We start from the raw sequence: 26,743 nt of genomic DNA, 5'->3' as shown, positions 1-26,743 counted from the left end.
CTAGAACCTGAAAGTCAATGTACCAAAACATCTAACAAGATCCATAAGTCTAACAAGAAGGGTTACAACCCCAAACTAATGTACAAACAACTAACTAGAAAATCTAAGTCCAAAATGTGGACATAGACAGAAAGAGAAGTCATGGCAGCCCGGAAGAACTGGCTCAATCTTGAATTCGAACACTGATTGTTGGTCTTCTAAGCGAGGTCTGTCAATAGCCGCCTGAAGATGCCCTATACTCAACAAAGAAAGATCAAGTGCAGTATTAGTACACAACCACAGTGTAGTGGTAGGATCACACAACTATCCCACTAAGTGCAACATACATAAGTCAATATCACAATACAATAACATGCATACACCGAACATATACAATATCATCATGTATTTACGAACAACGAACAGTTTCACAATTCTCAATTATCACGGTTATATCAAGTCATTAGTCCTCTTATGGAACCCAAACCCAAACTGTTAGCATACCGGAACGTGGTACCCGATCCAATGATTATGTCGGAACGTGGCAACCGATCCAAGTTAGTGTGTTGGAACGCAACACCCTATCCATTCAACAAATCACAATCACAATTACAAAGTACATTCCCATAATCATACAATCAAGTCATGATTCATCACATTCATCATTCATCTATCCTCATTTACAATTAATGTGATCAATAATGCAACATTCGAATACATACATGTATCATAATGAAGCAAGTACAAACATACATCACACAATCATAGAATCACAACCATCACCTACCTCGAAACAAGCTTGAAATCCCCTAAGAAACTTGATCCTTCCCTTTCCGGATTCTTTCCGCTTGTTCTTGGTCTACAAACAATCAATATAATGCTAGGATCAATAAACAACACTTAATTACCCGGATTATATCAATAATATCAATCCTAGGTCAAACCCATGATCCACATACCCAGATTAGAGTTGTTTCCACCATCAATTCCAGATAAAAAATCCTCCCCCATCGATAATTACCCATTAGATTACGTTCTACGGATCGAAAAATGAATTCGGGGAGTGAAAATCTTACCTTTAGCCTCAAGAATGGTGGAAAACTGTTAAGAAAAGCCCTAGGTTCGTTCCTTAGCTCTCAAGTTTGAAAATTGCAAAATAAAATATTTTTGGGGTTTATTTTCGACTTTAAGTCGCGTCTGTCCAGCCACAGCGGCAGAAATCCCCACCATAGCGGCTTGCAAGAAACAGTGAGCAAAAATAATAAATCCAAGACCCCATTTCACAACACACCTTTGACCAACGACACTTAGAAACTACCCATTCACACCAAGATCAGTTTCGAGAGTTCTACTCACCCGAATTTAATTCCGTAAAGTCGTACGTGTTTCTTAAAGACTTATCTATCTACTCATGTGATCAAATTCATAATTAGATCACCCAATAGCTACCAGATTTCCCTAGACCTCACAGACTCCGATTTCGTCCAAATCTGGACTAGGTTGGGAAATCTCAAGTTACTCCGAAAAAGCTTTTTGGCCCAAAAATTTTCCCCGTTGGCTTTTCTATAACGACGGAACCCGATCGTTACAGGATTATCCATAAGAATATGTTCATTGATGCATATCAATATATACTAAGGGCGAGGTATATATACATACTTTCTATATGAAACTCAAGACTTGTGTCACATAAATTGAGACAAAAGGAGTAATAAATTGAGACAATGGAGTAATAATTAAAGGCATCACACCTTTGCATATTCAAAAATAAGAAAATCACATTTTCATAGTAAACAGAGGAATTACACTCATTCACGTATAAAAATGAGGGAATCACTACCTTGCAAATTTATAATAAATAGATGAATCATTTCTTACCATAACATATATACAAAGTGAATTCAAACAAGGGGAACTCTTAATCAATTGTAGAGCCATTGAAGTACTGGCCTCGTCATAAAAAAACTCTTAGAGTGAGATGCAACAAACTATTGAACAAAAAAGGAATTGTGTTTCCACTCAACATCTTAAGAGAAAAATACAATAAGTTAAAATAATGCATACAACTATATATTAGCACTATATATATAAAGAAATCCAAGCATCGTTTATTTTTCTTATCACCTGAACGAACAAATCATGGTAAACTTGATAAGTTGGGGCGTCTTGATAACATTTAGACAACATTCAAAATAACATCTTTCCACATGATGAAGAGTAACAAGTTTCTCAAAGCTTGTAAAGTAATTTGGTGGACGTACACACACTTTGTATAGTCTCAAATGTTTCAATGTTGAACCAATAAACACAAGCGAACACAATATGAATAAAATTTATTGTTTGACATGTACGTTGTCAATAGTTAAATCCCTAACACCTTTTCTTGTGACACATTGAATCCATGTTAGTCTAAAATTTTATAATCCAAAGAAAAAAAAAATTAAAAATAGATGGCATTCGTACCTTGTGTCATGACGACCAATAAAGTATTCCATGGACTAATCAATATTATTGTATCGTTGTAGAAAAGAATGATTCTCAAGTCATAACAGCACAACATTGGGATTTTTTTCTTTTTAATTAAACTATATTTTCCCTTATGTTAACTTGGGTAAAGTTTTTGACTATCAACCAACGTACTTGTCTTCTTTTTTTCATGTAAAATTTTGTTTTTACTAAAAGTAATTCAACTTAAACCCACTCTTATCCTATAAAAAAATGTAGACAATTATTAACTAATTTTGTGCAACTGAATTATTTTAAAAGAGAAGTTTCACTAATTTTGATCATAATTAAACAGCTCGCAGTTGATTGTACATTACAAAAGTACTAACTAACCTTATGTAAGGATATATATAACGCGTCCTGAAAAGTGATGGCTAGTACTGACTCAGGCACACATAAACGGTTGAGTAATGGATTGATTTGATCAGAAAAGTATGATAACTGAGAATATATATTTATTCTCAAAATTTCCCCTCTTTGTTGCTTACACTTTTATACTATTGTTATAATAAAATGGACAAGGTGAATTTGCATATGTATAAGTCTATAATGTGATTCCATTTTAGCAGCCAAAAATATATGACACATTACAGAGATACAAATAACAAAAATACAGCACTATATACATGACTACATAACTACTTACTTTCTTTGTCGCAATTTATGTGATACATTTCATTTTTTGAGAGTCAAATCGTTTAAAATTGACCAGGAATTTGCGCATGAATTCACCTGGGCAAAACTTCTTGTATTTATAAATTGATGGAAGGAATTATCTTCATTATAGTCATAACAAGCTACAACAATAACAAAACTTAAAACAGAATTACCATTAACACATGTTACAAACACTCATAGTTCCTAATTACAAAATGTTCGATAACATTCTTCAATTTATTTGAGCGATAAGAGACATCTTATAAGTTATAATGTTGGAATTTCACACGAATTAACGAAGGTACTCCTCCACATTTGTGTATTTGACATATGAATAAAGTTCTGAAGCCTCAACCTATAATGGTGGATCGATCACAAAATTTATTTGAACAAAAAGGTGCTCTTGTTTGATGTAGGGGTCTTGTCCAAACAAATTTAATTGGTGTAAAATTCTAACATTAAATGTCTCTGATCGCTCAAAGAAATCGTTAGGTGAAGAATGTTATCAAACATTTTATTAGGAGCTATGAATGTTTGTAACATGTGTTAATAGTGACTATGTTTTAAGTTTTATTATTATTGTAGCTTGTTATGACTATTGATTAGAATTTCGATTTTCTCAGCAAATGTAGACTTTATTGGCTCCACAGCATTGGCCTTATCCACTTCCATACCAAACTCTGAAAAACCCAAGTATAAGATAATGTTATTAACTCCGCTAAAGTAAAATTTAAACTCTAAATATTTTTTTTAGAAAGTATGATCAAAAATAGAAATTTCAAATAAAGTGATTTTTTTTTCTTTTGAGAGAAGTATTCAAATATTTATGAACTTGATACATATTATGTCCCGAAATTATTGACAGCCTTAAAAATATTATCTACTTGACAAACCAAATCCACTTAGTTAACTAAATGATAATAGAATAACTAATGGAATGCAGAAATGTTCAAAACTAAAAGATATATACTTTCAGAAATCATCTGAATTTGGGAATTTAAACTAAATTAGTTGTACCAAAAACATAATTGAAATACGAAGTTTTACCTTTGTAGAATATTGAAAGCTTGAAGATCAGAAACAAGAAAATAATATAAAGGAGTGAAGAAAGAAAACATGAGTTAGAGAAAAGAGTCGATGACCTTTTTATAGTAAAAATATCAAAAGATATGTTTGGGAAAAAATAATTTCTTTTATCTATTTTACTTCAAAGTTTTTACAAAGTGAAATTACATGAATCGATCGTTTGATAGTTGATTAGAGTTATCAAGGTATTAGTAATGTATGCATTAGTTATGAGTGAATTTATGTATTATTTTATGTAAATATTAGTTATACACGTATTATTTATTCCACCTTCTATCATATATAAAATAATATATAGATTCACTCATAACTTATACATGAATTAGTTTTATACATGAATAAATTATATTCTATCTACATACTAAACGTCATAATTTTCTTATATAAAATAATACATAAATAACTTAGTTTTTATCCGACTTCGAATAAATTTATTTATTTACTTTAGATGGAAATAAAGAGAAAAAGTGAGTTTTGTTGCATTCTACAAATGAAATGGTCCCCATATTTCAACAGCTCAAGGTCACGGGGCATCAATTTAATTTGCGGTTGTAGTTTATAATACCTTGTCGTTAGTGTTCGTTTTAAAATAAGTGATAATTTTTAATAGTTTTTTAGTTATGTAAGTTTTTTCTTATTTATTGAAAAAGTATAAAAGTGGAAGAATATCGTTAAGGTTTTTTTAATTATTTAAATACATCAATATTTTGAAATAAAATAAAAAAACTAATATATCATATATATTGAAATGAAGGGAGCACCAAAACATGAATTACTTTGTGGTGTAGACCCTTGTACTTGACTCCAATATTCTCTCCACAAAACCTTCTTCTTCTACTTAATCTTCTGATCAAGCCCATAAATTTCAGTACATATATAAATCTCTCTTCAATTTCATCAAACACCAAGAAAAGAAAAGAAAAATAATTTTTTTTTTGCAATTTCATCAAACAGCTGAACAAAAATTTATCATTCTCCATTTTCATTAAACACACAAAAAAGGATTTAAGCTTTTTCTAATTTCATTAAACACCCTAAAAAATAAAAACAAAAATAAAAATCTCCAATCTCACTATAAACATCCAAAAAAGAATTGATTTTTTTTTCAATTTCATCAAATACTCAAAAAAAGAATAACTCTCCAAAATTAGAGATCACACAATAATTACTACAAAATTGTTAAATTCTAGAATCTAACATACGCAAGAATTGAAGGCGATTGAGTGATTTCATTAATACCCATTACACTAAACAAAAAGTAAAGATTCTTACACTCCCTTAAAACTAACTATTGCACTAACATACACATCCAAATCTAAAAACAATGAATTGGAATATAGAATTAATAAAAATCATGAAAAAATATTTAAAAAGCAAATTGAGTTGCAATCAAACTATGAATCTTTAATCAAATGAAAGTTTCACTCTAACTATATAGTAACAAGCTCTTTCAATCATAGTTTTACCATAAAAAATACACATGAAAATAGAGGATTCATAAATTAACCACTAACCGGATTCTTCATATTCATTCACAGATGCAAAGGAAAGAGAAAAGTTGAATTAAAAAAAAGGTGAAATGGTCTGATGGACCCTTATACTTGTATCAGTTTGTATTCTGAAATCTTATATTTACCCCTTTGTCATCTGGACCCTTAAACTCAATTAAAATGAGACTTTTAAGCCCCTCCAACCATGTGTGTAGCCCACTCTCCTTTATATAATTGACATGTCATATCCACGTCAGATATATTAATGCCACATCATAATTATTTCATAACTATTTTTAAAATTATTAACCAAAATTATTTAATAAAATGTAAAATAATAACATTTTAATTTATTATTGGCATTTCTAATTCTCCGTATTTTCACTATTTCACGACCAAAAGAAAGCCATCACCGGCGTCGTCGCCATTTTTACCGGCGAAATCACATATACTTTCTCCCTCACCCGTCTTCATCTCCGCCGCACACCATCACTATTTTTCTTTCCTCCTCCAACCTCCACAGTAACAACAACCTACGTCACCACACAACTAGATCTGGCCACCGCACAACCAGATCTGGCCAAACTTTTCGTAATTCAACGTCAACTACTATTTTCACACCCCAAATTGCTTACAAATACAATTTCACACCAATCTCTGCCTGAAACTCATCGAAATTTACCCAAAATTCACCTGAGATTTTCTTGGGTTATCGAAACCGATTGAAAAAAACAAGTTTAAGAGATTAGAAAGAGACGATTATTGTGAAAGATTGAAGATGGGGAAGAAAAGGAAGTCTCTTGAGCCTTGGTGAGGTGGATCGAACCATGTATTCGACTTTCTATAGCACTGCTAATTCCCTTTCTCAGCTTTATACTCAGGCTATGAACCAACAGAAACTTTCCTTCCTCTCCGGTGAACGCCATGGAATGGTATTGAAATTTGAAATCAACATGTTATGAAGAAAATCTTTGGCTATGCCCCTGCTTGGGACCATGCTGTTGGAATCGTATGTGTTCAGGAAGCTGGGGAAAGGTGACTGACTGGGAAGGAAGTTCAATTGATTTTGCAGCAGATCAAGTTGCACGGAGAACTTTGGGAAGAAGATCTAAAAAAGTTGAAGTTGCCAGAGTTGGAAAGCAATTAAGCTTTGGGAAGAAGAAATAACTTTTTAATTAGTTGTTTTTTAATAAAAATATTTCTTTTATAATTTTAATATTTTTTTAACCTAAAAAAGTTGTTCACTCGTCTAAAGATGCGTGAAGTCACACACTTTCGCCAACTCAGCCATCTTAAAGACACATAAGCTTGATCAATGGTCAAAGGGATTTGTTAAATTGTGTTTTATTGAGTTTAAGGGTCCAGATGACAAATGTGTAAGTAGAAGGGTTCAAAATACAAACTGATACAAGTATAAGGGTCCACCAGACCATTTCGCCTAAAAAAAATGTACCAACAAGATCCTTTCTTTTTTCAACAACGAGCTGAAGTGGAATAGGGATTTTTAGACTTTTAACATATAATTTTCTATGTGGCATTTTTTAATGACGTGGAAATTAATGTGTATTTAGTTGTATTACACGCACCAATGAGTCATCCATATAAGGGTTTAAAATGTCATGTTTCAATGAGTTTAAGGGTTTAGTTGGTAAAATGGTGAGTAGGAGGGTCCAACAGACAAACGTGGCCAAGTACAGGGGTCTCCTAGGTCATTCCGCCTAGATAAAATAAAGAAAAAGGGTTATGGAGAAAAGAAAGACTTTTGGGGTAAGAGTAAGTTGATGTTTGACCATGTTTCGTTTGTGAAATTTGAAAAAAGAAGAAGAAATTTTTGCTTTGAAAGTAAAAAATGATATTTGAAAATTAAAATTATGTTTTGCTATTAATACAAATTGAAGTTATTTTTATCTTTTTATGAATAATTTTGAAATTATTTTTATCTTTTAATGAATAATTTAGAATTTACAGACAAATATATCTAAAACTTCAGAAAAAGTGATTTCTTTTTTATGATCAAACGCCTCCTAAATATCATCAAGTGTGAAGAGATTTTAGTGGATTTGTTTGACAAAAGGACTATTAATTTACTTTTCATTGAAATAAAGCAATCAATTTTCTAGAAAGGGTTTTGTTACATTGCTACTCCAAGAACTCAATTCAAGGATGGACTAAAAGGTCATAGGCTTTATTTGTTTTTAGGGGAACTTTCACATATTGCCACTCAAAAATAGTCTAATTACTCTCCATAGCTATAGTTTGATAATTACAATTCGTAGCTACATGCTATATGGAGGAGAGAGGCGAGCGAGACTGGGAGAGAGAGGAGAGAGGCGAGAGAGAGGGGGGCAAAGAGTGGAGAAAGGTGAATTGTGTATGTATATAGGTTAGATAATTGTATATTATACATATACATTTGTATATATGGCAAGAGAGATTGGGAGAGGGAGGAGAGAGGCAAGCGAGATTGGGAGAGGGAGGAGAGAGGCGAGCGAGATTGGGAGAGAGAGGAGAGAGGCGAGTGAGAGAGGGCAGAGAGTGGGAGAGAGGTGAATTGTATATGTATATAGGTTAGATAATTGTATATTATACATATGTATTTGTATATTTTGACGAATTATACATATACAAACATGACTAATTATACAAACTCGAAGTCAGCCGGCGTAATTAATGTATAATGTTAGTCGTGAGTGGTAATTATAGCAAACTATAGCTATGATGAGTAATTAAGTAGTATAAGTTTGCTTAACCGCATAATTTTCCCTTGTTTTTATTCAAGTTAAGATAAATTAAAATTTAAATATTTTTAAAATTTGAATATTAAGCCAATGTATTAATATAGGTATATGCAACTTCAATTGGAGTGCGATTTTCTTGACATTTATTTTTTTCATTTAATACTCTTTGTTGATGAACATGCTATACTGCTTAATGTTTGAAAATTGTCTACTCCATTGTAACTTAAATTAATTCAAACACATTACAGTGGTGCCCAAAATAAAAGTGCTACAAATAGTCAAATACACTTATTTGTTGATGATTGATGAAATATTATCCCACGTAGCTTTCTCCCTTATAAATGTCTCAATGACTAGGACGATCGAAAATCGAAGATTGATATTTTAAATTACAAGATTATAAAATGCATTGTTCGAAAATTGAACTTCTATCTTTACCTTGGTATACTATGTTTATACCATTAAACCATTGATGCTTGTAAGTTTAAGATTTTGATTTCGTTTATTTATACATTTTAAATTCATTTTTTAGTAAAAAAAAATGAATTTGCATTTTTTCAGCGTATGAATTGAATCTTACATATTTTGATCAAGAAATACACTTGAGAGAAAATGGAAAAGAAAAATACATCAATTAAAAATAACATTTTTTAAAATCAAATTTAGAAGTTAAAGAAAATTGAAAGATAAAGGAGAAGGCTGACTATTTGGGCGTTGCAAAGGCCCATTTAATTCTTATTCAGCCCATCCCTCTAAAACATATGGCCCAATCAATCCCTAATCCAAACCCAACCAAATAATAACCAACATAGCCATATCACCACACAACATTACATACACACACCTATACATACATGTAAAGGTGACAAAATCAGCCCATAAATTTACAATTTGCTTAATCCATTTAAGTTTGAATGGGTTATTGACCCATTTATTTTTGGGCAAATTACAGAAATCACATACTTTTAAGACAAAATTATAATTTATCCCTTAAAAGTTTATAATTACAGAAATCCCTCAAACAGATACAATAATATAAGTGCTGATACATTAATCTGATGTGCAGATACATTAATCGTTAAGTAAGATACATTACATTTTATACATGATACACTAATCTGATGTACATTTTATACATGATACAATAATCTGATGCGCGAAAATGAGGAATTTTGGGGATTTGTAAAACTTAGAGGGGATAATGGTAATAAGTAAACTAAAATGTGGGATTTCTGTAATTTTTCCTTTATTTTATTAATTCGATCTATTTTGATATGCTCAATTCAATACATTTAAAAATTGAGCTGATATGCAGTTCAGAATGACTCATGAAAAGATTTGTCTAATTTTTTCTTCTTAAAAAATTGACTAACGATACTATAAGAGTATAATATACTATTATAGTATCATTTACTAATGAGTAATTTCTGAACAAGAAAAATTAATGATATCAATACAGTATATATATACTGATTTAGTATCAATTAAGCGAAATTATCAGCTTTAATGATACCAATACAATATATGATACTTATTTAGTATCAGTTAAGTGAAATTATCAACCTCGATGATACCAATACAATATATGATATTGATTTAGTATCAATTAAATGAAATTAGTTGAGAATATATTGTGTAATTATTTAGTGGGAATATGAATGTAAAAGGATATATACCAAATTCACCTGAAATTCATCATAGTTTTTTATTTTTATTTTTATGAATTGACTCTTTACATATTGTGATGACACATTAGCCCCTCTTAGTGACGAATCCACTTAATCAAGAAGTGCACTTGAGAGGAAAATGAAAAAAATGAAAACACATAAAGTTGGGGGAAAGTATGACGTATTTTTCCATATAATTTACCAATCAAATAGAGAATATGAAAAGGAAATCACTAAGGAAAATCATTTATCCATTGAATAAATTTACATATGTAAGTACCTACCATGTTGTTATTGTATCTTTACACATATTTTTGGACCGTGACCAAATTAAATTGTTATCCTTAACCTTATCTTGTGGCTAAGTGGGACATATTACTTTTAAGTTTATGACCTTTGTAAAATTTAAAATTATGCACAATCTTAAAACATGAAATATATTTAATTGACGTTGAATTGATGGCTGATTTGCGAAAATGACCTTCTTAAGGTGTTGTTGAGCTTTTGGCTCCGCGCAATAAAATTTTAAGAAATGAATTTTGATGCTCGTCAAACATAAGTCATGGGTATAAATTAGATTTTTGACAGAAATTTAGAACATTTCACTACAATGAACATATTTTGTTGGTCACAAGTTTGCATGCCTCGTAAGCAAAAATTGCATGTGTTACTCAATTGTTCACAAGTCAATAATGCAATTGAAACGCATGTCTAATAGTCAACACAATATACCATCTTTCATAACTTCTTGAAATATCATTAACTCTTGTCTCATAAGCAAAACTAATTAATGTGCACATTTCAAATTTACAATCATCAAAAGTCAAAACTTATGTCCGACAAAAAATACAGATTATTTTTAAAGAAAATTATTAAATGGGCCAAAAATTCAAGAACAACCCTAACTTGTTCTTTTTCTCCATTTTCTTTATTGGTTTTCTAGGACACATTCAAAGAGAGCAACTGGTGAAACTAGCTTGATATTAGGAGTTGATAGTGATATTTCACCTTTAAAAAATGTGGATTCTTATGGATGAAATGAAAGGTGAATGTTCCTTTAATGACCCCTCAAAGAATATTAAGTTAATTACATACAACAATAACATAAATAGTGAGTGGGGATAAGTGAAGCAATATGCTTTTTATTTGGTACATCATTATAGTTTTATCTAGAAAAAGAAATGTTAGTTCTTTAGAAGTTTCTATTCTTTAGGCATCTTATGTTTAGATATATATCATTCTATTTATTAAAAGTTGTGATTGAGTTGGTGCGGGGTGGGGGTGGGGGGTGGGGGTGGGGGGTGGGGGTGTAATATGGAAAAGTGATACTCAATAAAATCCCACTTACAAGTAATGTTCATTATCACTTTATCTAAGAAATTTTATAGGTAATGTAAAGTAGATGTGGACCAACCTCTAGTAAAAAAAAACACATGAGGAAAAAAGAAAGCAAAATTTTCCACTTCTCTTCTTTGCTAAATGACAAAATATGAAAGAACTATGATTTGAAAATTTTATTTGCGCTCGATATTTATACTAAATTATAAATTTAACTTTAGCATATAATTAAAATAAATGAAATATTTATTATTTGACCATACATAATTAAAGTTTTTTCCCCAGTACCTACCATACATAATTAAGTGATATAATGAACATACATATAAAGTACACATTGATTTGATAATTTTTTTAATCAGTGTGACTATTGGAACATAAATGGAAAGTGACTTGTCACAAATTTTAGATGGCATAATATTACAAAAGGTCATCCTGTTGGACTAAATAGTTTCAATGTGGTGCATTGTCTCAATGTATACCAACTACAAGTTAAATCACAATATTATTCTTTTCTCTTCTAACTTTTTTTATTAGAGTAATTCCTATATATTATAAAAAAAAAAAAAAATAGAAGCAAGAGAGTTGGTCTTTGGTGCCAAGCTAGGGGCCAATTCTTGAAAATCAAGTTGAGCTATATAATAAAGGTGATAACACTTTTAGGGGTCGTTTGGTAGAAAGAGTGATAATGCAGGAATTAGTAATGCAGAGATTAACAATGCAGGGATTAGCAATGCAGAGATTAACAATCCAGGAATTAACAATTGATAAATTTTATTTTTAGTTCTTGTAAAGTTATATTACCATCAAATCTAAAGTAATTTTATAAATTTAATATAATAGATGAGTAATTACATGGTGAAACAATAGTAATTATAGTAATCAGGTAAAAGAATTAAAAGTACACAATTCAATTAATTAAAAGTTTAGTGTGCTTAGTTAGTTATCTATGGACTAATATTTGAATTTTATCAATAATTGAGGAACTAAAAAGTGCTACTAACCAACCTTCAATATAAGGAGGTTTACGTAATTAAATTTAGAACTGCAAGCACATATTGATTTATACTTTTAAAATAAAATTTATATTTTTAAAAATTATTATAATAAATCACATTTTTATAATTGATTAATTACTACTATTTCAGAAGTATATATGCCACAGTTTCTTGGTTGACTTCCTAGATGGAGGCAGTTGCCTCAATTATGCAAAAAGATGTTTGCAAAGTCAATATATATTAAATTAACTTTACATCATTTCCTAAGTCATTATCATTACTTTCTTCACATATGGAAAAGAAATTAATGGACATTTCCCTAGGGAAGTTTCTTTGGTTTAACAATTCGATATCAAAATTGTCCAAGACTGTATGCCTTGCTGGTTGGATCTGAATCTGCTCTATAGTTATCTAATCTCTTTCTTTTTCCTACCCCCTATGAAGGGAAGTACAAAGGAAGCTGCTTCTAAGTTGAAGGGGCTCGTCCATTCACTATATGTCTGTAATTTCATACATAAAGAGGAAGATTAAAAACATATTGATCTCCTTACCGCTCTGTTTGACTAATTTAAATTTACGATTATAAGTCTATTATGGGATAAGTCTAACTTTTTCTATTTAGAAATTCTTCATTATCAGAATTTAAATGATCATTGCCATCAGACCACTATTATATCTATTTTAGATCAAATTCGTATATGTTTCTAAAATGTCTCACGTTATTAATAAAGTATCCAATACCTTATATTTATAATTAGAAGTGTTATTTTACCAATAGAAAGCTTAAATATATTCATCCTCTCCCACATAATCGTGGACGCATATTTTTGTCCACATATTTTAACCGTTGATTAATACTATGCCTTGGTCGGCTGGAAAGAGATAAAGTTGGAGGCTTGGGCCTTGGAGCATGAAAAAACAAAAAATTGTGGGTAACAATTATTTCCATTATTTGATAATATAAAATAATAATTAAAAAAAGGTAAAAGAAGGAAAAGAAATGTGGGTAACAATTATTTCCATTATTTCATGTCCAATTCCTTTTATGTTATCTAAGATGACAAAATTGTGAGATGATCTAGAAAATTCGAGGCGACCTAAAGTTATTGGGTCAAAACGGATAATACCTTGATAATTAAGCTTAAAAATATGACAGGCGGTATCAGAGTGAACCCCACTCTAATTAGTATGGTGGTAGAACAAACATCAACAAGGGTGTGAAACCTTAAGAATAGTTGAATAACAACCCACTAACAGTGGCAGTTTAATTTCAAGTTACGTGATTTCACTGATTTTTTAAATTTATTTTTCCAATGCATGACACCCAAACAAGTTCATTGTAAAATTTGTCTTAGGCAAATCTCACATCGAATTGAGAGAAGAAATCTAAGGATCATCTAAGGACTTTTGATGAAGCAAACACTTTTTGGATTCAAGTTAAGGGGTCAGAACATTTAATTATACGAGTTTCTCTTCAAATGTGATAACCCTTAGCAATCGAATTTATGCTTAGTGGGGAGTAAGACATCGATTTCTCAACAAGATCAATTTTTCTGATTATATGATCAATGAACTCCCTTGAAAAATATTAGCATGCGTGCATAAATTCTTTCTGGGGCATAACTTATAGAATATTATGATGCGAAATTATAAATTTATACTCTACAAAATTTTTTTTATTTAATTTGAGAGCCAAAAATTAAAAACCACTACCAAATGGGAACAAAAGTGCAAATGACCCAAAACAAAATCACAAGGCCCAAAAGCTTTGAGGTGACCAAGAGAGATAGGGTCAAAGTGTACAATAATGTAGTTGGAAAAATAAATAAAAATAATACTACTTCATGGAATTAAAATTTACTATAACATATCCCTTGACTAGTCATAAAAAAATTATTATATAAAGCATAATGCTTGATTACGTATAATTAATAGTAAAATGCATGGAACTCAAACACCAGTACTGTACATTATTCCAACTATTTACGTGTAATTTTTTTTTGTGTGTGTTTGATATTTATAGTATGAATGAATATACATTTTCGAAGTTATACTTGTAATAGTTTAGGTACAATATTTAAATTTTGACTTCTCCACTAAAAATATCAATTTTTAAAGATATACCGATCGCAAGCTCTCCTATTATAGAAAATACAAACATGATATTAGTGATGTATATATACGAAATTCTTAATAAATGGTGTCAACATTAAAAGAAGTATGTCTAATATTATGTTATTGTTTTGACTCACATTTTTCGAATAGTGATTTTTTCTCTAATATATAACTCTCAACACGATAATTTATACCATGTATATATACATATATACTACTTTTTATTTCTACATTTTATTAATATTATATATATTTAGTAAAATTTTAAGGTGACTCTGCCTCTGCATGACACCAAAAGATTAACAAAATTAATAAAGCTTAATTAGGTATATATCCATCTCTATAGAATTTGAAGGGGCATAATTAGGCTTGGGAAGGTTGACATTTTGGAAGAATAAAAGGACATTAATCGAACTATAAAAGATACGTTTATTAAAATTTTAAAAATCTATCATATCTATCTAATCTTAAAAAAAAGTTTATCAGTTACTAGAAAAGACAAAATTTAAAAAGAAAAAAGATCCTACTAGTAAAAAAGCATAGGAGCTAAGTGGATATAATGTATAGTTTATTGTTTCAAACACTATCAACTTTGCCAAAGCCATGTCTTTTCATTCTCATTAGTGGATGGAAATAATAAATAATAACCGCATAATATGAATTTAAGTTATATATACTGATGATGATAATCGTGTGATAATCATTTTGTTTACCATCTATTTTAAATTATGAAATCAATATTTTATTAAATAAAATTATATGTTATTTCTTAATTGACCTGATTATAACTTTTAAAAATTATCAGCGTATTGAATTGAAACTTTGATGATAATCTCATAAAAGAAGAATAAAATTTGCGTATATTCTATCTCTCAAACTTCACTAGTAAGATTATATATACCGATATATGTTTTTGCTGTTGTTTTTAGCTATTACTCCTTTAGTATTGACATAATACATAAATGTACTTTTTAACTTGGCCTTAATTGATATTTATGCTTTTCAATTTTGGGTGTGCAACAGTAGACACTTAAACTATTCAAAAGTTGAACAAGTAAACACACACATCCTATGTGGCAGTTCTGCGACTTGCATGACATCCTACATGTATTTTATATGCCACATAGGACACATGTGTCTATTTGTTTAACTTTTGGATAGTTAAGTGTGTATTTGTGCATATTTAAAACTGAAGGACATAAATATCAATTGAGACCAAGTTAAAGTACGTATTATGTTTTATGTCTTTATTAATTTGTAGTCAAAAGGTCATTTAGCAAAGTAAGGAAATAGTAGAAAAATTGTTTTACTAAAAAGTTGCATGGGATATATATGAAAAGCTTTTTTTATATATACACCAACTTGTCCATTTATTTGTCAGCTACGTGGCTTCTTTTTATTGCCTTTTGAAAACATTTATGTAGTTATAACTTCTTTCAACTTTTTTTTTACGATCCACCAAGGTTTGTTTGATTTGATTATGTGGTATAACTAATTTTAGTACTCATTAGATTTTGAATAAAATAATGTAATAATTAACTAGTCATATAAGAAAAAATTGTTGCATTGTTTAATGCATAGTTATTTAGACAGTGGTATCAAGTAATTTTATAAATATGTAGTAGTTATGATAAAATTTATACATAATTTTTTTTTAAAATGTAATATAAGAATACGTGTTTTTTAGTAATGTGAAGATAAATAAATTATTTAAAAGACAAAAATGTTCTGGAGTAGCTTACATATGACAAGACTTTATTCATCATTAATCATCACATAACAATTGATTTCTTCATTATTAATTATCACATAATAATTAATTTCTTTATTATTAATACATATGCAATATAAATTATAATTATTTTTATATTATAATTTTCGCATCTAATTTTTAAACTATTAGGCATGCACTAGTTGAATATTTTATTTTAAGAATCCAAAATTGATGATTAATTTTTTTCCCAGCCCTAAAATAGTACAAAAAAAATCACATATTCATTGGAAAAAAACCTAATAAACATTGACTTAATATCATAGAAAACATTATATTATATATTTGTGAAGTCTTCCATGTAATAGTACAAATTAAATACGACATACATATCTAACCTAACCTAGCTAAATGCCTAAATTAATGGAGGTTTGCACTTCACCATTAATTACTATTTAAAATATAATCACACAATGAAATAATTGCTTTGACTCATAGTAATTAATTACTAATCTGAAAGTTTTAATACGTAAAAAAATAATCATTTTTATGTACTTTACTTTGTGAGTGCACTATGATATTCTAGAGCATCGGAAATTACACTGCATAAAACATGTTTTATTTTAATTAAAATAATTGTTTACGATGTGCACTGAAAAACAAAAATACTTTTGTAAGTGCATGAAGACCTCGACATCACGTTTGTAGTAATAATTTGAAAGTTCTTTATAATTTCATATATTAATAATTAACTTTGATCTCAATATCATAAAATACATGTCATTTCTTAGTGTGGTTAATTTTCTTTTTCTTTATTTTTAATATAAAATTCGAAACATCCTGTAAACAAGTTGATGAAGACCTCGATAAATCAAAGTAAGATTCTCATTATTCTTTTTTGAATATATTACTCTCTTCGATTTATTTTATGTGTCTTATCTAATTGAGCAGTATATTTTAAAAAAATATAAAAAGAATTTTTACACTTGTAATCTTACTTACTATACAAATTGATGTATACTATAAATTTTAAAAAATACACTTAAAATTTTATATACTTGATATTAAAAATGACATTTTTAAACGAACAAAAAGGAAAGTAAAATCATTGAAAAGGAGGGAGAAATTACATTTCTTTTTCCTTGTTTATTAATTATAATTATTAATTAGAGTCACCCATTAAACAACTCTAAAATTTCAATATTACGTCATTTGAAATTTCTCAATCATTTTCATGTATTTAATTTTACTATACCATAATTATTAGACGAAGACTTCAATGTCCTAAAGTAAGTCAATATATGATAACTTTTTCATTAATTAATTTTCTTAATATTCCGTCGCGTAAACAAGTTTTCCTTCTCCAAAGTGTAACCCCACTAAGAAGAAACTAATTTTTTTTAAATAATGATTGATGCAATTATTCATTTATTCGTCATTTGGTTATTAATTATACGAATAAGGGATAATAAAACATGCGATTATTTTATTCCACATTTGATAAATATTTTGATTCAATATAAACAATTTCAAAATTATTTATATAATAATTATGATATTATTTTTATGCATACTCCAAATTAATGTAACAATATCGTGGTAAAACAATAAAATGGTATATTTTGACTCCTCCAAAGCTTATATTATTATCTTTTTAAAAACGAAATCAAGGTTAAATAAAAATAATTAAAATTATCCATGCTTATCTAGTGTAATTTTATTCCTCACTTTTATACAGATTAACTTAATTCCTTGCATTCTTACAAATAAAAAAGATTCACTTGAAAGACAAGAATAATATCTTCATAATCTAGAAGCCTATAAATTCAACCAATTAAGCCACATAGAATCAAACACGTATTTCATATTATAGTATCTTATAATATAATCACAGTATAACTTGTTCACCAATCAAATGGCCTCTCGATATTTAATTACTCAAATATAGAGTCCTTAATTGGAATAACATATATTAATTTCAAGTCCAAAATTTTATTCATTTATTTAATTATCCAAATTTTATTATTTAAAAATATTTTTTCCACGTATGAGTAGGTGTAATTAACGACAAAGAGTTTGCTTCCGTCACTTATCTTCCCGCGAATTGACAACTACAATTTAAATATTTCCTCCCATTTTCACGCGCCTATTATCCTCGTGCAATCCACGCTCTCAAATAATAATAATTTATTAATATAATAAATAAAAACAAAATAAACATATATAAAGGTTAATGATATATTTGGTCCATTAGTTAGTAATAAGTTCTAATTTTAGTTCTTGCTAAATATATTTATCCTTAAAAGTGAAACTTTTCATTCCTTTGCAGGTAAACATTCACAAATTTATCATGAGTATAATTATTTCATATTTAATTATCATGTGTATGTTAAGCTTGTCTCGTTTCTCCATATTTTGAAGATAATGTAATTCGAATTTTTATTTTATTTTTTAAAAATTAAAAAAAAATAAAAAATAAAAAAATAAATATATATATATATATATATATATATTTTATTTTTTATTTTTTATTTTTTTTAAATTTTTTTTTTTTAATCCTCAAATAATTGTCCAAACTCTAAAAGGCCAACTACATGCGGCTATTTGTGTTCCCATATTAAGGACCCAATGAACAATGACAAAATTGAGTGAGAGTGACGTGGAGAGCANAGCAAAAAAAATAAAAATAAATTAAGTTTGATATAAAAATATTTACACAATCAAATTATTTAAAACGTAATAAAAAATAAGGATGATGATGATAATTTATATATGATGTGGAGTTCATTTTTATTTGTATACAAGGGCGTACATGGCTCACTTAGCAAATGATTATTACTTTAATTTTTGACGAATTTATACGACTAGATAGAGTGTTTAATATTATGAATTAACAAATGTATACACTAAAAAATAAGAGCTTACGATAATTGCAATTTTTTTTTTGCAAAAAAAACAAAAAACAAATGAGATAATTGATCTATTTTCAATGTTAAAAAAACATATAAGCTCTACTTGGCCACTGATAAGGCCATTTGTCAAAAAGTAAATGGGGACAATTACATTATATTTAATAATTCATAGTATATTTGATATTTTTTAAAGTTTTATTTCTCATTCGATGTCTAATATCTCGTATTAGAGATCTTCCAACCTATTCAGATTCATTTAACAAGTAAAAAAAATGTATTCTATTATGATTTTTTTAATTTCTAAAGCTCAAATACGAGACATTTGATTATAAATTGTAGTAGTGGGTATATTATAGTTTATAGTAGTGGGAATATGACAAGTTAGCATCCTAAAATTCTAATCTTGATAGACTGTAGGTACCCAATAATACATAAGTTAATACCACTAACATATTTCTATATAGTTAAATTAATAGAGTATATATATATATATGGATACCCATTACCCATTAACCCCACCCCCCACACACAGAATTATATAGATATAATGTGTATATATATAATGTGTATGTATATGTGCAAAATTATAATAAGTTGTGATGGTGCACACACATGATTTTTTTTTTGTTTGGGTATATCAAGAAGTGTAAATATTAGGATTTTTCTACCATTAATTTGATTCAAAATTGAATCTTGATAAGATTTTCTTTATCTTCTTCTCACAAAATTGAATTCATTCGGGTTTTTCAGTTGAGCTGAGATTTTGCTGTTGGCCTTAAAAGGTTTCATCTTTCTCTCTTTCTACTGTTTCTGTTTGGATTATTTTTGGAAAAAAAAAAAGAATTTATTTTAGCATTTAATTAAAGTCAAAAGAGCTTAAAGTGAAGTTAATTTGATTGTTTCTTGAAGTTTTATTCTTTTCTTTGAAAAAGTTGGAATCTTTTTTTTTTTTTTTTGATGTTGTTGAATTAATTCATGTGCTAATTGCAAGAGTTTTTAGCTAGAAATTAGTAAATTGTTGATTGACTTCAGCATAGGTGTTTCGGAAACAGTTTCTCTACCTTACCTCGTGAAGCTAGGAGTAAAGTCTGTGTATACCTTACCTTCCCCAGACCTCACAACTTAGTAGGATTACACTGGGTATGTTGTTGTTGTAGTAAATTGATGATTGGTGTATATAGATATAATGTTTTGAGCCTTTAAGATGAAAAAGATTAAATCTTTTAATAGTTTTTAGCTTCTTGGTTTGCTTATTGGTGCTTCCAAACCTTGTTTTCTACATTTATTTTTGCCCCATTTATCGATATGTAGTTTAAGACTGTTGGTACATGCTAATAATACAGAGAGGTGAAAAAGGCTATAAAAGTCGTTCGAAATGCCTTGAAATCTTGAATTAGATATCGAAAAGCTACTGGAATTTGATGCTTGTACAAGAACTTGCTTATTTGTAGTCCTGTTGCAGCAATGTGTCGTAGATTAAGATTATTAGGAAAGCTTTCATTAAGGATCAGTCGATTTTCTTGGTATTATGGACAGTCAATTTCCCGTGTGGACATGTTATGATGATCAAATCCTGTTGAAATATGACATTAAGGGGAAAGTTCTAAGAAGTGGCGTGTGATAGATTATAAGGCGCATTAGCTATAGTCGAGAGTAACTAACATGGATTTTGATAGTATCATGAGTTGAATGTGGTACATAGATCTGACTATAGTGTTTTGTTTGTCGATCCATTACCTCCAAATCTAGTGCTTAATGACTATGTGTTACGAGATGTGTCTTTCTCACAAGCCCTATTACAAAGTTGCTATTGTCAATTTGCGGAAAGTGTTAGCTACTCATCTACATCAGTGCTAAATTGTGCATGGAAAGCTAGATAAAGTTCATTTCATGTATCTTTTGTCATGCTTTATATGATTCGATGCGATTAGTCTTTGCTGCTTGTTGATTTTCATGTCAGTGATAGCTGACTTGTGTCTTTTAAATGTCAGTCCGTACAAATGAATTCTTCAACATACACTCAGTTTGTTGCCTCAAGAAGGATGGGCATATGTGAGCCGATCCATCAAATGGGCATGTGGGATGATTTCAATGCTAGTTGTCCGAGTACATCGGCAACCATGATTCTAGAAGTTGAGAAATGCCTAGACGACCAGATCCCTATTATAGACAAAAGATTAGACATTGAGGTATGTTTCTTTTTTGCCTTTTCTCTTCTCAATCTCTTTTGATCACCCGTTATTTAGCTTTATCGATAAAGAAAAAAAAATAAAATTCTCTGTTTTAGTTATGCAGCAGATTGTACTGATCAATATAGTTAACGTGTCTAGACAGAAGATACTTCGCTTGGAACAGTAGGGACTTCTAATAGATATGAAACGGAAACAAGTAAACCCATTGAGAAGGTAAAGATATGTTCTTGTTCTTATAATCTCATATCTAGAATAGTGATCTTAAATGAACGTTTTGTTTGTTAGGCCGTTCTCATGAATCTAAATGACTTTTGGCATGAGGTGTACAGAGTTGATTAATTCATAGTTTCGATTGTTTAGCTCCCTTTCTAGAAAAAACAGTGTCTCTGGTTTTTCAAATAAATAACGGTTCCTCGCATGGTTATATATGTTTTAAGCTGTGATCTTTGAGGTTTCGACATTCAGGATTTAGATGCCCACATTTACGGAGTACTTCCCATGTGAATTGTTAGTGGAGAAAATTGAGCAATGAGGCAGGAAGCAAGCAGGGAGAGTGGTCCCTAGTCTTGGTTTCCCGAGCCTGATTCTCTATGGCATGGATGTCTTTGATTGGACGGAGACAAATATATAGAAAGTGTGCATTTGAGGCAAACATAATGGAAAGGTATCGGACTGGAAATCCTGGAGTGATGGTTCAACTAGACCAATTAGTTAATCCTAGCTATTGTAAAAGGTCTCAGTTTTACGAAAGATAAACACGTAAAATAATCGTAGAAGAAATATACAGGAGAGGTAGGGGAGACAGATTAGAGGCAACTGCACAACTTTTGCTTCAGAGGTTCTTTATTTTCATTGACATGTTGGGAAATATTCCAATTTACAATTTTTCGGCTTCTTGCTTTCACACAAGAACTTTTGTTTATACCTTCTGTCTATTTTCTTAAGGTTCTTGTTCCTTTATCTATTATTCTTTTGTCGGAAATGAGACGTCAAAAGTATAAAATTTCTGTTGCAGTAAAATTTATGTCCAATCCTGATATGCAGGTACTTAGACGTCTTGCTCAAAACCGTGAGGCTGCTCGTAAAAGCCGTTTGCGGAAGAAGGTATTCCTTGAGTTTTTCTAATTTTATTATGCAGCATTCCTAACCAAACTTACTCTTCCTTATCGAACCAGACGATTAGATGTTCTGATCAAGTCACTAATTTTCCGAGTTTACATTCTGTTACTTAGGCCTATGTTCAGCAGTTAGAAAATAGTAAATTGAAGCTGATTCAATTGGAACAGGAACTAGATCGGGCCAGAAAACAGGTAAAGGGACAATTTCTGTATTTTTTTTTAATTTATGAAGCTGAGATTTTGATCCTTTTTCGGTGATTAATGTCACATCGTTTTACATTTTAGGATGAAAAAGAAATCTAACAAATTAACGAACATTTTGCTACAGGGTCTGTATGTAGGTGCTGGTTTAGATGCTAGCCAGCTAAGTTACTCTGGAACTGCTAGTTCAGGTTTGTTGGTTCACACCGTGTTGTCAACTTGTCATGTACTTGATCAAATTTCATGCTCGAATCTGTCGGAGCGATTGAATTATGCGGATGCACTTGTCAGATTAAACATAAAAATGATAACATTATTCTGCTTTATCTGTAAATAAGACTTACGGACTAGAGAACCTATGGAAATGAATTTGGTTCTTATACCGGATTATTTTGCATGTATTTCAGTAAGATATCGGTTTCTTTTTACCCTTATTTATTACCTTCATTAATCATGTGTAACTGGTGAAGTTGCTGCCATGTGATCGAGAGGTCACGGGGTCGAGCGGTGGAAACAACCTCTTGCAGAAAAGCAAGGCAAGACTGTGTATGATAGACCCTTGAGGTCCGGCCCTTCCCCAGACCCCTCGCATATTTGGAGCTTAGTGCATCGAGCTACCCTTCTTATTCATCCTATTTGTTCTACTTATCAAGTACTTCATGTTGTTTGTACTCTCATGAAATGCTACCGCACCTGTGTCAACTCCTCCAAATATGCGCTCTCTTGGAGGGTCCGACACACACCTGGTGACATTTTTAAAGAATCCGAGCAATATAGCAGTTCTGATCACACTGAAAATCATTAGTAAAATGTGTGTTAGATAAGACCGAAGCTAGAGCAATTTCCTCTCTTTGAACTTTCTCTAACTTCTCAAATCTACAGGAACTGCTGTATTTGATACGGAGTATGGTCAGTGGGTGGAAGAGCAAAATAAACAAACAAATGATTTAAGGAATGCTCTGCATCATTCTCAAATTAGTGAAGCGGAATTACGCATTATCGTTGATGGTTGCCTGAACCACTACTTTGAGCTCTTCCGCGTTAAGGCTACGGCTGCTAAAGCTGATGTTCTATATATCATGTCTGGCATGTGGAAGACATCAGCTGAACGCTTTTTTATGTGGATTGGGGGGTTTCGGCCATCCGAACTTCTAAAGGTAATGAACGCTTCAGTACATTATTCAAAAGAAAAAGGAATTTACACAATATTTACAGATCTTTACACGAATAATTGGTCGGATTCATTTCTTACTTTTCCTAACTAGTATACATGGATTGTACAGTAATTATACATATATTATACATTTGCCAGCTATTTTTAGTTTAAGCAGTTGTACGGACAACTATTTAGCATACATGGATCTAATATTTATGTTAGAACTTTAGTATCCATTGCTAGGATATGTTGAGAAAACGTTTGTATCATTGACGCCAAGCATATGAACTTTCTCTCCTTAAACTCGTGACTAATTCATCGTCTTGTTCTTCAATGTTTTTGATTAGGAAAGGTGCTTATACAAGTTTATTTTACAGGTTCTCACACCACATCTTGAGCTCTTGACAGAACAACAACTCCGGGAGGTTTGTAACCTCAGGCAATCGTGTCAGCAAGCAGAAGATGCCTTGTCACAAGGAATGGTAAAACTTCATCAGATTCTTGGTGAGGCTGTTGCAGCTGGCCGATTAGGTGAAGGGAATTACTCTCTTCCGCAGATGGGGCCTGCCATTGAGAAGTTGGAAGCTCTTGTTAGGTTCGTAAATCAGGTAGTATCGCATATTGGATTTTCTTTCCTTTCAATAGATGTTCTAGCTTTCAAAGTGATTTCTATAAACTTCATGTCGTATGCATCCGTAAAAGATAGTGAGTATACATACTCAACTCTGAGAGGCAATTTGTACTGAAATGAGGGAATGGTTAGATTTTTTTGATTTTTTATGGAAAGGGAAAATGGGGGAGGTAATTACCACGTAGAGAACCGAACCCTCACCAAGAAGTTAAAAGTTCAGGTAACCAACCAACAAAGCTACTAAGATTCCCGAGGGAATGATTAGATAGCATTATTTCTGCTAAGCTTAAATTCGTTCATTTGGTGTAAGCAAGGTAAGTTTTTCACGAGCGGAGAGTTGTGGCTAAGGCGAAGTGGGGAATTAGTCAACTCGTTTATGTGTGGTATATTCAGTTTATATTTTGGACATCTGTGATGTGGATATTCGAGTCGTTGTCCTGACTTATCTCTGTTCCCTTTCTGGAAACAGGCAGATCATCTCCGCCAAGAAACACTTCAACAGATGTCCCGCATCCTGAGTACGCACCAAGCAGCTCAGGGCTTACTTGCCTTGGGGGAGTACTTTGAACGGCTTCGTGTTTTAAGCTCACACTGGGCTACCCGTCTTCATGAGCCTGCCTAATGATGCAATAGAAGATCCCTTAGTACACCAGTTTTGCCTTCAGAAATTATACTATGTAAGCTAAAATTTAGCTCTTGTTTATGTCAATAAAGCTCTCAATATGAATATAGGACATTATACTAGTTGTACAAAGGGTTTCCGAGAGTCTATTGTGGCTTATGTTTCCGAGCAACTTTTGAACGCCATGGAGATGAGAAATTGATATGTAAATAACATACGTCGAGAAATGGCATGTCTAATATCATGTTGTGATTTCTCGTGAGAATGTTTTTCGAAGATTTGCATCTAAATATTTACTTTTACAGGTTTTGGTTCGGAAGACTATTGCCCACTTAGAGAGGCAGATGCAGAATTTAAAGTTAATGCGTTCAACCTTGCAATGAACTCACACTAGTAAAATTATGGATTTAGATCTAACATTTGTTGAAATTTTAAGTAGGTTTTTACGTATACATGTATGTACTATATGCATTTCACTTCAAGTTTTTGATATTGGACACAACTTACTTAACAAGAAGTTAATCTTGATGATTCATTAAATTTAGCTAAAATATAATTATGACGATCATCCTTACTTACTTCGCCACATATTTTTACTTCAAAATTATTCCAAATCAACTCTAACACCTTGTTTGGGTGGTTGTTACTCGTGGTATTGTATTGTATTGCATTGCATTGTTTGTTTAAATACAATGTTTGTTTATATTGTTACTTAAATTCTATCGTATCGTATCATTTAAATCCATTGTTAGCTAACTATTGAAAGACCCATTTCATATAGATCAATTTGGTGTGATCGTGTCGTTACCTTCATATTTTCTTTAGTTATTATTTAATAATCATATATCATCTTTTATCCTACCATTTCATAAATGCTCTACCTCGTACCCTATTTTTCTTGTAGTTTATCATTCAAATTTATGGTTGGAGGTAAAAGAGTCTTTTATTTATAGATAAAGAAAACTTCATTTCACACGCGTGCACACATCCACCCACCCACGCACGCGCACATGCACACACACCCACCCACGCACGTGCACACAGGGTCAAAGGTTCTTTTTTACTTCATGCCTTATGTGCTCTTTTTAGGCTCTTTGGTTTGGAAATGCCTATCTGCCTTCTTCTTTCGCTCGTCGGTTTGGTAGGCGGTTGCAGCAGCTTGCACATGGATGATAATTCCGCTGGAGGAAGGGCGGTGGATTCAGGGTCGGGGTTGGATAATTGGCAAAAGTACCTCAACTTATCCGAGGAAAATGACTCCGCTGCATCAGTCCCAACCCCAGCATCCTTAGATTGGTTAGCCTTACGACAATTTCAAAATATCGAAGAACCCCATATATATATATATATATATATATATATATACACACACGCACATACTAGCATAATTAACGTTAATTTGTTAGGGTCGATCCCACAAGTAATCAGGTCTAGACTTAGGCTAATTTGTTGTTAATTATACTTTTAGTTTAGTTATTTCCATAAAAGCGGGGAGTTTTGTAAAATAAAAGCCTAATAGATTGATTTCGGTAAAAAGAAGATAAAACTAGGGTATACGTGTTACCCTATAATAGTAACATTGTCTAGTGTTTAACATGCAAAGTCAGTAAGTTAGGTATCTCCTAAG

The 26,743-nt window shown here is 30.8% G+C and overlaps 2 protein-coding genes across 3 annotated transcripts in view; one reads left to right on the top strand and one right to left on the bottom strand.

Annotated features, from left to right (window-relative positions):
- Positions 1-26,743, bottom strand: part of LOC125854672 (peptidyl-prolyl cis-trans isomerase FKBP20-1) — a 225,780-nt gene that overhangs the window by 90,375 nt on the left and 108,662 nt on the right. The window lies entirely within an intron of this gene.
- LOC125854669 (TGACG-sequence-specific DNA-binding protein TGA-1A) lies at positions 19,770-25,392 on the top strand. 2 transcript variants are annotated; one of them, XM_049534254.1, is made up of 9 exons: positions 19,770-19,978; positions 21,188-21,385; positions 21,527-21,601; positions 22,433-22,492; positions 22,621-22,698; positions 22,835-22,898; positions 23,590-23,864; positions 24,241-24,471; positions 24,964-25,392. In XM_049534254.1, exons 2-9 carry the CDS (start codon positions 21,197-21,199, stop codon positions 25,114-25,116), a joined length of 1,125 nt encoding a protein of 374 aa, XP_049390211.1. In that variant the 5' UTR covers positions 19,770-19,978; positions 21,188-21,196; the 3' UTR covers positions 25,117-25,392. The 2 variants fall into 2 exon arrangements, with proteins under 2 accessions (XP_049390211.1, XP_049390212.1); XM_049534255.1 differs by having other exon boundaries at positions 19,779-19,978; positions 24,241-24,458.

The sequence above is a fragment of the Solanum stenotomum genome, chromosome 2, assembly GCF_019186545.1.
Source record: "Solanum stenotomum isolate F172 chromosome 2, ASM1918654v1, whole genome shotgun sequence".
In the NCBI taxonomy this organism is placed as follows: Eukaryota; Viridiplantae; Streptophyta; class Magnoliopsida; order Solanales; family Solanaceae; genus Solanum; species Solanum stenotomum.
This window is presented reverse-complemented; position numbering and strand designations above follow the sequence as displayed.

What these genes read in the sequence shown, in the direction of transcription:
- LOC125854669 (XM_049534254.1), top strand. Translation starts at nt 21,197, where the DNA reads ATGAATTCTTCAACATACACTCAGTTTGTTGCCTCAAGAAGGATGGGC. An exon ending in AAAGCCGTTTGCGGAAGAAG is followed by an intron (nt 22,493 to 22,620) that starts GTATTCCTTGAG and finishes TCTGTTACTTAG; the next exon opens with GCCTATGTTCAGCAGTTAGA. An exon ending in TTGTTAGGTTCGTAAATCAG is followed by an intron (nt 24,472 to 24,963) that starts GTAGTATCGCAT and finishes TTCTGGAAACAG; the next exon opens with GCAGATCATCTCCGCCAAGA.